At 34.3% G+C, this 12,004-nt stretch overlaps 1 protein-coding gene across 2 annotated transcripts; it reads left to right on the forward strand.

Annotated features, from left to right (window-relative positions):
• The first annotated feature begins 458 nt into the window (after positions 1 to 458).
• Positions 459 to 8,758, forward strand: LOC107810682 (protein NONRESPONDING TO OXYLIPINS 2, mitochondrial). Of its 2 annotated transcripts, XM_016635482.2 has the most exons (4): positions 459 to 760; positions 835 to 953; positions 1,082 to 1,177; positions 8,419 to 8,758. In XM_016635482.2, the coding sequence occupies exons 1-4, from the start codon at positions 474 to 476 to the stop codon at positions 8,442 to 8,444; spliced, it is 528 nt and encodes a 175-aa protein (XP_016490968.2). In that variant the 5' UTR covers positions 459 to 473; the 3' UTR covers positions 8,445 to 8,758. The 2 variants fall into 2 exon arrangements, with proteins under 2 accessions (XP_016490968.2, XP_016490970.2); XM_016635484.2 differs by lacking the exon at positions 1,082 to 1,177.
• The last annotated feature ends 3,246 nt before the right edge of the window (positions 8,759 to 12,004 follow it).

The raw sequence follows: 12,004 nt of genomic DNA on the forward strand, positions 1-12,004 counted from the left end.
CTACCGCATCCTATCTTTTAAGCTTAATGTACGACCTCCAGAAGCTACACACTCTTCACCTCGTATCAGAACGTTGGAGGTTGGGGACGAATGGGGTATTGTTTTACTTTATCTTTCTTTTCTCAAGAAAGCTTTTTAATTTTTTTTTGTGTCAAAACCACGTGGCTTTTTTTAATTGGACTATTTTTCCACGTCATGCACATGTAATCCACCCAATATATCCTTTTGGCTGGTTAGTACTTTTGTGTTTAATTGGCACAGTTTAAAATGGGTTCTAGTTTCTAATAGGAAATAGACTAACTTTAAGAGTCCAAGTGAAAAGTGCTGCCAAATTCCAATGCATGTCTATGTATTTGGCCATTAAATAACAAGGCATCGATCAGAAGATGTGCATATTTTAGCTACACATTATAAAAGGATATAGTAAAATGTACAATTGGAAAAAAAAATAATGCACACATTAAAAGGGCAAAATGCAAGAATTCTCTTATTTGGCATTTGTTGAAAGTAGTGTAGTACAATATACTACAGCATATGGTACAAACAACATTTTCAAAAACCTCACTAAAACTCTGTTGTTTGCGAACCCTAACATCAGATCAGTGCAAAGCTATTGTGCTTCATCTGCAATGGCCTCTCGCTGTCGTACACTCTCAAGACCAGCAATTAACCTTTTCAAATCCACAATGAACAAACAATCAAGCAGTAGCATACCCACTTCCTCTTTTAACCTCCCTCGCCCATTTCCAACACTCTCGAGGCAAGTTTAAAAAACCCCCAATTCAATTATTGAATATAAAGATTCAATTTTGACAGTTGATTTTGATGTTTCAGGCCATTACCTCAAATGGGTTGTCTTCAATCTCTGTTGCCGCTCCACAGTGCAGTCTCTTCAGCTCGACTCACATCTTGCCTTGGCATTGATTCCAAGGGCTCCAGATCGTTGTCTCAGGGTATGCTCTGCAGTGCCAACCCAGGAGTTTGATATTTTAAAATTTGTATCTGTAAGCAATACCACTTTTTTTTTTCTTTTTCAAATCACACTTATATATTCTTATGGTTGTACTGTTTGTTCATTTAGTATCAAGATTATACCCTTTGGTGGCTGAATCTTTGCATATAACTCATTTTCATTCCTGGTGGTGTTCGATTGTGGAGCCACATAGACGGAAGGGTGGTCAGTTGAATACCCTTTGTCAAATATTGTACTGTATATATAGAAAATTATACTGCATATATAAGTCAAAGATTACTTTTTTGCTCATATATATTAAATCTTGAACACATTCCTGGCTTCGCCACTAGTGTCAGACATATTAAGTATTGGTTAGGTGTTTTAGGTAGTCTGGTCTAGCTGCTGTTATGTACTGATAGTTTAGTCTTGATAAATTATGCTACAAGGGAAGTTTATCCTAGGTAGTTTACTTCTTTTTTTAAGTGACTTGATGAAAATAAATGCTATGAACATTTGCTGTGAAGCTTGTCTTCCTTTGCCTTTGTGTCTATGGTTGTCAAGTATAGAATGTATCCGCGCATTCACGTTAAATGCATTGCATGAGTGCATTGCCCAAAGGGCTATATGTGGAATGATTTGAGATTAGGCAATTCATTGTGTCTTTTTTAGGCTAATCCATCACTTTTTGAGTAAGTTGTTTAACAAGTCATACTCCTTCAGTACTAATTTTGGAAATTTATGTTTCTTCTTCTTTTGCCGGTAAATTAGAACTAGGTAAAATTCTGAGCTAGGTGGGTTGCAACGACCAGTGTGAGCTATCGATATCATTTTTTTCTTTAGTCAATATTATGTAATCTGTCTTTGACTATACAGGACCATATTTCTTGTGGTATATGCTTCCTGAAGTTTGGTTTTGCTTCCAAACTTAATACCAACACTATCACCACCACCAACACCACCAACATACCCAGTATAGTCCCACAAGTGAGGTTTAGGGAGGGTAATATGTACGCAGACCTTACCCCTACCATGTGAAGGTAGAGAGGCTGATTCCGGAGACCCTCGGCTGAAGGAAAAAATGAAAATGAGCAATAACAACAGTGATATTGTAAAATAACTGAAGTGAAAGAAATAACAGGTAGACACATAACTCCACAAACAAAAATGCAAGTCTAATACTACTGCCATGAGAATGGCAAAGGAATACACTCAGCTACCCCTTAACCTTCTACCCTAATCATCGACCTCCACACCCTCCTATCAAGGGTCATGTCCTCTGTATCACCAATTTATTAAAATGAAAACGTAAAGCCATACATTTTTGTGATTATTGAGACTAAGAAATTGATCTGAGTACTTTCTGGTTTGCTGTGACCAGCTAAGAGCTTTCAGAATTGCCCAAAGAAACCTAGTCTTCCACCAATGTTTTTGTTCTTTTTTTCTTGCTAAAAGGTTTGAAGAGCAGAAGAGAAACCTAGGAACAGTTAGGAGCTCGAGGGAAGCAAAGAAAGCAGTATAACAAAGAACAGAACGAGATTGGATGAGGATTGGTATAGAAGGAAAAAGTAGGGTGAGATTAAATGAATAATAAAAAGAATGAAAAATCAGTCACTATCCAGCGAGTCTCAAACTATGTGCCATTAGCCCTTGGGGATTTCTCAGTTATAAGAATATAAAAATAAAATGAAAAGCTAGAGGTACAATGAAGGAAGGATCCATGATCAGCAGGAATATAACATCGTGAAGAAGAAGTCAGGAAAATAGAAACTGAGTTTCTTTTGGTAGGAAAAGAAGAGAGAAATATGAAGCATGAGTAGGAAGAAGGATCAGAATTCTTTCAATCATTTTTGAGGTATTTAACTATCCTTCGATTATGGGGGATTTACAGGAATACTGAAACTAACAACTAAAATCTGTTATATATATTACTAACTACTGAAGGTTAGTCGCGCTAAGCACTATGTTCTTTATTAATATTAAATAATTTTATTTTGTGAAAAAATATATGGAACAACTTGACCCTTTGTGATAGCATCATTTTAAGATTCATTCTTAGAAATTAAATTTATCTTTGGACGTTTAACTTCTTACTATCTATTCTCTCTGGTCCAAATACGTGTTTCAATTTATGTGAACCTATTTGATTGGGCACGAAGTTTAAGAAAAAACAGAAGACTTTTGAACTTGTGGTGTGAAATGAGGTACATATATTTTGTGTGGCTATAAATTATTGCATAAAGGTAAATTATTTTCAAATATGGAAAGAGGTCATTCTTTTTGGCACGAACTAAAAAGGAAATAGGTTCACATAAATTGAAACGAATGGAGTATTATTTACCAATTAGTGTTTTAGGAATGTTAGATTGAAAAATTTGATAAAGTCATACTGATACATTTGCTGAATCATAAGCACAAGGAATGTGTTCGGGCTATGCTATTTTATCCTTTACCTTATCAATTTTTATATACTCAAGCTCAATTTTAGATTTAACATATTAATATTGAACCTAGAAATTTAGTCATTTATTAGTTCCTATTTGCATATAATTTAAGTATTTAATTAATTCAATTTGAATTTCCTCCTCAATTTCTCATGAATTGCATTTAATTGTGGAATTTTTTTGGCTACAAATAGATTTTAGGTTCCCTACATTTAGATTATAACCATATATTCTACTAATAGATCTATGCAAAAGCTGCGTAAAGAGGGGAATTACACATTTTTACACGATAAGCAATACAAAGAAGTATATGTTGATGGGACAGGTCTTAGAAAAGACATGGTCATGACATAAGCATAAGGGTATAATGGTCAAAGTGGTATAAGAAAATTTCAAGTGAGCTACAATAATTCCTTTTCTCATCCAATAAAATTGCTTTGCTTTGATGTAATTACAAAAATACTGCTCTGAGAGTCTAAGAGCTTGTTTGGCTTTGTGTTATCAAAGGCGCGCTTGAAGCTTGCTTAAACTTTGAAGCGAGGCTCAAAACATGTTGAGCACTTCGCGTCGCTTAGCAGGCACTTCACCGTTGTCATCAAGGCTCTAAGACATACTTTTCTTTAATTTCTTTGTCCATATATTTGGTATTCATGCTTATAGATATTAGTCTTGGACTACACATACATATTTGTAGTTTTTTTCCATTTGTACCTTTCTTCATTAAAGTCCACGCTTTATTTGCGCTTCGCGCTTAAAGCTCCAATAGGCCTTGAGTTTTTTTTGCGCTTTTCGCCTTTGATAACACACTTTGGCTTAGCTGAATTTAAGTAGCTTTACTTTTAAGCACCAAGCGGTGAAAAATACTTTTAAGTGTGGAACTAAATTTATGATTAAGCAAATACGTGTTTAGATAGAAGTGCTAAAACTGACAATAAGCAATTGATGTGTTTGGTAAGACATCACTTTTTCTGTTAAAATGACTAAAATACCCTACCCTTATTGCTAACATATATATAAGCTTAGTATTGCAATATTGTTAATTTTAAATTAATTTATGCTCAATTCACTTTAAGTTATAAATTTAAATAAAAAAATTGTTTTTTATAGATATATTTTTTTTAAATAGCTAGCAATAGGGGAAAGTGTGGAGGTCGAGGATTAAGGTGGTGGGTTGAACAGGTAGTTGTGAGTTTCTCCTAGGTTTACCAGTAGTACTAGTAATATTCTTGTTGTTGGTTGAAAGTTAATTCCTTTTAGTTTGTTATTATATCTGGTACTTAGCAACCTCGTCCATTGTTTTAGATAATTGTTACTGGAAATTGTTGCTCCTTGATTGTTATTATTTGATGCTGCTTTTTCGCCTCTTTTTCCTTATCGTATTTTGTCTCCCTCGTCTTTCTTTCTCCCCCCTCTTTAATCTTCTTTTTCCCTTTTCTTCCTTTCCACCTTATCTTGAGCCGAGGGTCTATCGGAAACAGTCTCTCTACCTCTCCAGGTAGGGGTAAGGTCTGCGTACACACTACCCTCTCCAGACCCCACTTGTGGGATTATACTGGGTATGTTATTGTATTTTTTTTAAATAACATAATAATAACAAAATGGGTCTTGCTAACCCACATTTTGGTTAACTTAAATGCCCTCTCCAGCTCATTAAATATATGGGATCCCTTCCGACTGAAGTTATCTTCTTTGTCCAAGTTCACCATATGGCCAAGGGCATCCGTTGACAAGTAGTAATGGTAATGGATCTCAAATGATCGCTAGTAAAATCTGGAACCATTAGACTACAAATACACTTATATCTGACCGATCAAAAAATTTGATCTTGAAAGAATGAAATCTATTGTCTTGGCTTTACCATTACGGGTCTAGCCTAACTTTTGAAAGCATCAACTTGTACAACCACTGAAACTTTGTCAGGACAACTATGCAGATCTCACTCTCGAGTCCAAGAGCTTGCTTTCAATCTCTAAGAAGTTCGATGACATCTTCTCTTATTATCTCTCTCTTCGGTGCATGGCAGCTTAATTGGTATTCTTTTAATTCCATGTCGGAATAATTGGTTGAATAAGAGTGAAAGAAGACTAAAAAGCAGGATTCCTCTCCTTTATATGTAGTTAACTAGATGGAAGACTGTCTTCTTCATGTTTCCTCTGTATAGGAAGTCTTTTCTTATATTAACCAGTCTCTTCTCCACTTTAGCAGGGATGGGAAACGAAGACATAATATATGTAGGAAAAGCATTTAGAACTCTATTGATTAAAACTATCAGGTCACTGAGACTTGTTAAAAAAACAGAAAGGAAAAAACGTATCCGGTTTCCCAGTGAGAACTACTCTATCTTCTAATTAGAAATCATATTTTCACATAGTTCCAGTATCCCTTGCCAGATCTCTGTTGCCTTGAACTTTTCTCCTGGGGGAAGCCCTAAGTAAGTATTTTAGGGCATCCAACATAGCAGCCTAGAGTCTCAGCTAGGTAATTCACTATCCGTAATCGCATTAACAAGGAATATTTGGCTCTTAGTTAAGTTGATGTTGACTACATATGGCATCAAACACTAGTAAGATCATCTTTAAACACATTAACTACTCTCCATCAGCATCATGTAGTATTTTTAGGTGTCAGCATCACAAAGCATTTCCAGGTCATCTACATACGTGATGCTTGGAACTGCACAGAGGCCACTCTCCCCTTGCTTGGCCTAGATGCTTTTATCCATTCAATTTGAATCTCATTTTGCTCTGGTCCTTCATACCAGTATGAAAAGAAAAAGTGATACTGGGTCTCCGTGCCTCTGACCCCTCTGTGTTGGATGCAATTATCCTTCTTGGGAGCCATTGAGAATCTGATCATAGAGATGCAGCTATGGTTCATTTGATGTATTTCTCACCACAACACGTTTAGTATATTAATCAAGCTATTGATACTTATTAAAAAAAAAATTAGTCAAGAGCTTTTGATAATAATTAGTACTAGAGTGCTCCAAATTATTGAATATAGTGATGAAACAGATCTTAATAGATCGAAATGGTTAGTGCATTCATATGTTGATGCAGCTAGTTTGAGATTCAGTTGTAATAGTAGTTGTAGTAGAACTGTAGAAGCATCGAATTGATACATTAGTAACTAAAAAAGTTGTTCGTGTGTGTTGATGAACAAGAGAAGGGAGTAGCTGGAGTTCGCCAGAAAACATTGAAAGCCAACAACTCTTAGATTTGTAAGGAAATTTAGAAGTCTTTAGATTTGTAAAGAAAATTCCTAGAGATGCTGAGCTTACAATAACGTAAGCAATTAAAGGAGAGTGGCATATCTGCAAAGCATGCTAGTCATAAGCTATATGGATGTAATGTCCCTCATTTTTGTCTTAGTTGAGCTGTGCTAGTCTGCTAGACACTGCGTAACTAAGAACTGTTCAAGTTATTCTCCAAATATCAAGTACAATATTCAATTGTTAAACACACGTTATATTTCATCTCACAAAAAGCCTTCTGATTTAGTTGGTGTTTTCTTCTACTTCATAATTATAAGCTGCTGCTACCTTAGGCGTTCTCTTTGCTTTTCATTTTTGTTTTCAGCTAATTTGAACTTATTTAAATCATGTCCAGTTGAATGCAATTTTAATTAACCTACTAGCCCAACCATTTCATGTATCTCGATTCTTAGGTGATCTAAAATGGCTACCTATCTTGCTATGATGATTCAAGACTTTTGATCACCTATGTTTCTCGATGTTTCTGCTTTGGATGGCCATTGCATTGTAATTTCTCAAAAAATGACTTATTTTTTTTGTGGCTCAATGGGATGCAACGCGAAGGGGTCGTTTGGTATGCTAACAAGTTGTACCAGGACTATGATGTGGGGATTGTAATACAAGGATTAAATAATAATGAGATTATTTAGTGAACACACTTATTTAATAGATTGGTTCACTAAATTAAAAATGGGATATACGGGGTATAATATACAATTGATAAACTTGGATAAATTTATATTTCCAATTTTAACCTTGACCTTCTTAAGGGACTTTTAGGAGAAGTGCTTTGGAGAAGGGCACTTTTGTCATTTGGTTGTTTTATCCCGGGATAGCTAATCCCGGGATTGTTATCCCACATTGAATGTGGTATGAAAACAATATCAAAATTGGGGTATAACTAATCCCGGAATTGCTTATACCGGAAACAAAAATCCAACCCACGAGATTAAATCATCCCACATTTTATCCCAAGATTATTTTTCTTTATCGCATGAACCAAACAACCCCGAAATGTTTTTAACCATGGTTCGTTATATTGCTCTAGCGTAGTGTGTGTTACTTTTGAAATGTTCTAGCCTACTTCATATGCTATCTATTCATAGGTAAACATGAAAATGTCGTTATGAATTTGTGTATCCTGATGTTCTTTTTGTTCTATTAGGCATTTCATATTATATTTTACAATAGAATCTAAAAATTGTCTCATGGAATAGCATTACAACCATATTGCCGTGCTTGGTTACGGCGTTGAGTTAGATGCTTTGTAGCGTCAAATTTCCTTGTAATCACATATCATTCTTTATGACTTAGTTATAGGCAATGAGTATCACTATGTTAACCATGTCCGACAACTTTTGGAAGTTGAAAAAAATTTGCTCACCTGCTTTATCTTTTCATCCTCATCACGTTTCAGAAGTAATATCCTTTTTCTTCTACTCCATTAGTTACCAAACAAGGTGTCTAATCAAATTTCAAGTTGTTGATGTATGCTCTTTTTTTTAAGTGTTATAATTAATTCAGGGTAGGTACTTAGTTATGTAGTTGCTATTTATGTCTTATACGTGTCAATCTATAAGTTGTAATGAGGATAAAAAGCAAAGCAACAAAGTCCATGAAATGACATCTCTGTTGGCTAATAAACATCAAAGGAGTTCTCCCTAAGAAGTGTCTTGTTAATTGGGTTGTTAAAGGATTAATTTGATGCTATTTTAACTTGGTCAAGTTTATGGATATTGCTGACTCAGGATCTTCTCTTTTATTACCAGAATTAGGACTCTCAGTGCCGCGATAAGAGACTATTGCTCAAGGAGGAAGACAGTTGTTTTGTTACAATCATGGCTTCTTATCAGCTGATGTCCTTCCATAATTTTACGCAACCTCAGTTCTTAATCATGTATGATATACACAGGATGCAACTTGTGTCTTTTTGTTCAATTTAGTAAGATATTCTCCCTCAATTAGTTTAGAAACAATTTTTGAGTAATAATGTTTGTACTTATGTTGTACTGCTCAAGCTGGCATCATTAAAGCAGTCTTACCATGATTGTATCTTTGTTTAATAGTTGGTGAAATGTGAAGTGCATGTGAGGGGGTGGGATGGTTGATGATATTTGTGTTTCCATGTCTCCTATCCTTTTGAATGCAATCTTGTCTCCATGATTATGAATACACTCTTGCATCCTGGAGTTTTCTTGCATCTTTCTCTATTTTGTTGTTTGTTAGGGGAAGAAATGTGCAAAAATTGGGCCCCTTTTTATTTATTTCATATCTTCTTTATGGTGTACCACAATGCATTGTTGTGAAATCATATGTACACATCTTATCTAGGAGGCAAAGTGAAATGAATTGGTTCTTGGTGCTTTCTTAGATGGTAGAGGTTCCATGCCCTTTTGGCAGAGTTCCAAATTATAAACAAATACTATATCTAGTAAATTTTATGGTTTCTTCCCAGTATTTCCATCACATAATTCTCTGGTAGAATGATGTCAAGTCTAGATAACAAAAATTCTGGAGGGGCTGCATAATTATTGAAAGGCTGTAGGCTGTAATTTAAACAAAGTACCATACCCATAGGCCTAGTTCAGCTTTGTATATGGAGAGGTGAAGTATTCCAAACCCATAGGTGTATATCTGCATAAAGTTGCTGAATTAAATACTTGAGAAGATTCTTAAATTTCAAAGGATCAAGGTCAAAGCTATATATTTAGTCTACTTTTGACCATGAGCTGTCTCCACTCCTAAGTCCTACCTCTTCTCTTCAATAGTTGTTTTATCCTTTTCAGCTAAAAGTGAGCTTGAGAGATTGATATGCTTAGAAATTATTTTTATAGAAGAAATCGTTTCTGCTATTTGTTTACCTTGAATTGTGGAAAATATTTTCGTGTAAAAAGAAGGAAAGAATGACTTTTATCACTTATGAACGGGAATTATTTTTATTTACAATATTCAGATTCTTACTCTTCTTCATATGACTCGTTTTAATTAAGATATAGATATGCAAAAATATCCTGGAACACTGTTTAAACACCCTATGTTATTCCTTGTACGCTTACCATGTGTCATCTACTTTTTTCAAAGTGAAAACAAACCTCTAATAATTCTTTTTTAATTCCTTTTTATTTGACAAAGAAAATGGCCTTCGTTAATTTGTAGTAAAAGATATGCTTAGCACTAATTACTTAGTAACATGTTTAGGGAAGCAGGCTGAGAAGAAAAGCAGAATGCAAAAAAGCAGCAGCCAAGTCATTGTCCGCAGAGATTGTACTGAAATGAAGACAAAACCCTCTGTCATTCAACGTTGAAATATTCCCCATGCATGGGATCCCATATATATTTATACACACCCATTGGTTTATAAATAATGAAAAGGATTGAGGTGGGGATGATGGAGAGAAGCAAATAAAGATATTCTTGAAAATTTTAAATAAAAATAACTCATAATATATGCGGTTTTATTTTTTGATTTTTCATCCAGTAATTCAGTACCTATAGTATATATTTACTACCCAAAAAATCGAGTTTCCCAAAAAAAAAAAAGAAAAAAAAAAGCTAGGGGTCAGTGGAAAATTTGGGATTTTGAAGTTGATTAGATTACTTAAGAGTAACGTCGAAGATATATATATACACCTAAATAAGGGTGGATTTTGTATGCTTTGGAGAACTCTATATTAATAATGTTACTGCGTTATTGTTGGTCTAAGTGAACCATTTTTCAACTTCTTTGCTGGTATTGTCGATAAGCTTTGCCCTACACACGTGCCTTTCTATTAAATAGCATTGATACTCACCATTATCCTTTTCTTGGACGGTGGATTATGAGGGGATTTCTAGACACTATATACATTGATTAGGTTACATTAGCTTTGCTTAAATTAATATTTCTATTATCTGGTTTTAAGATTTTTAATTTTACATTAGTAACTTCAGTCATATGAGTACGTATTTGTCTAAATTATCCTTTATCTCTTCTTTCAGCGCACTTAATTAACTACTCCACTAATATTGGAGCAGCAATAGTAGAACAATTTGAAAAAAGAGACTAGTAAATGACTTCTTGTTTTTTTTTTAAAAGTGAAACATTTTACAAATTCAGTTTATCAAAGCAAATTATGTAGGATCCGGATTAGACTACAATATATATCTAAGTGATAAGTGGAGGACGACCTAGGTAGGAGAAAGAGGGAGCAAAAATAGAGCTTGAATGTGATGTTATATACTTAGTACTATAATTTATGTGTCGTACCATTAGTTTTTATAGAAAATTGTTTTGGAGGAGCTGAAATGTACTAGAACTGGTTAGGAAAATACAATAACCATCATTCTAGCATAGCTAGTTGACCAAGATATGAAACAACGAAAACCCTAGGTTCATGCATGTCCTAGCTACTTATAGGTTAATTATGCTTATCAATAAGCGTAAAATTAGGTCTCAAATTTAAATCTTAGAGGAGGCAAAAATATTAGGTAATTTTTTCTTACGTGTGAAAGTTTTTATTGACATAATTACCTGATATTTATGTTGATGAAGTTAGCAGGTACTCTGTGAAATTAGTCGAAGTTCGAAGAAGCTGGCGGTGACACTACTATTTAAAAAAGGCGTAAAACTTAGGCGTATATGCCTGGAGTAAGGTGAATGGTATAGCTAGCGTTGGCCTCTGGTAGCAAATGCTGCACTAACAAGATAGAAAGGGAACTTAGTTGGATAAAATAAAATAAAATAAAAATAATAAAAATGCAGGATGAGGCACAAGAGAGGCATGTGATTACTGATTAAAATTACATTAGAAGATAAAAAGGGAAAACAGTTGTTTAATTTGATTAGTTGATTCCCAGCTGCAAATAATCTTAAACAATGAAAACGAATTGCTATACCACTGCTCCTGCAACAACTCCTGCAGCAACTTTTACTTTTATTGTTTTTAATTTGACATAATCTAATTAAAATTTTGACACCATAATGAGAAACATGGTAGAAAATCACCACCTAGCACCATGTGGATTACTGAGGTGTGGCAGGCAATTTATTTCAAGTAATTACACTTAAAATTATTATATATGTAACCACAAGGAAATTGGTGGAATAAAACTTGGCAGTAGTACTTAGTTACGAATATAAGATGAGATTCCTATGGATCAGCGATGCCTAGGATCACACATACAATATTAACAGCATCTTAAGCTATACAATGATTCCTCTCTTTCTCTCTCCCCAAGAGAAAATACTTAAATAATTAATCCCCTAATTTCATGTATTCTATGTATTAAGATCACTTTAATTTTTCAATATTTGAATTTTCCTTCTTTCCATTTTTTTTTTGTTGGGAGCTGAGAAGTTCAAAAGTTGTACTTCTA

This window comes from Nicotiana tabacum, chromosome 23 (assembly GCF_000715075.1).
Source record: "Nicotiana tabacum cultivar K326 chromosome 23, ASM71507v2, whole genome shotgun sequence".
NCBI lineage: Eukaryota > Viridiplantae > Streptophyta > Magnoliopsida > Solanales > Solanaceae > Nicotiana > Nicotiana tabacum.

What these genes read in the sequence shown, in the direction of transcription:
- LOC107810682 (XM_016635482.2), top strand. Translation starts at nt 474, where the DNA reads ATGCAAGAATTCTCTTATTTGGCATTTGTTGAAAGTAGTGTAGTACAA. An exon ending in CCATTTCCAACACTCTCGAG is followed by an intron (nt 761 to 834) that starts GCAAGTTTAAAA and finishes TTGATGTTTCAG; the next exon opens with GCCATTACCTCAAATGGGTT. An exon ending in GCCACATAGACGGAAGGGTG is followed by an intron (nt 1,178 to 8,418) that starts GTCAGTTGAATA and finishes TTTTATTACCAG; the next exon opens with AATTAGGACTCTCAGTGCCG.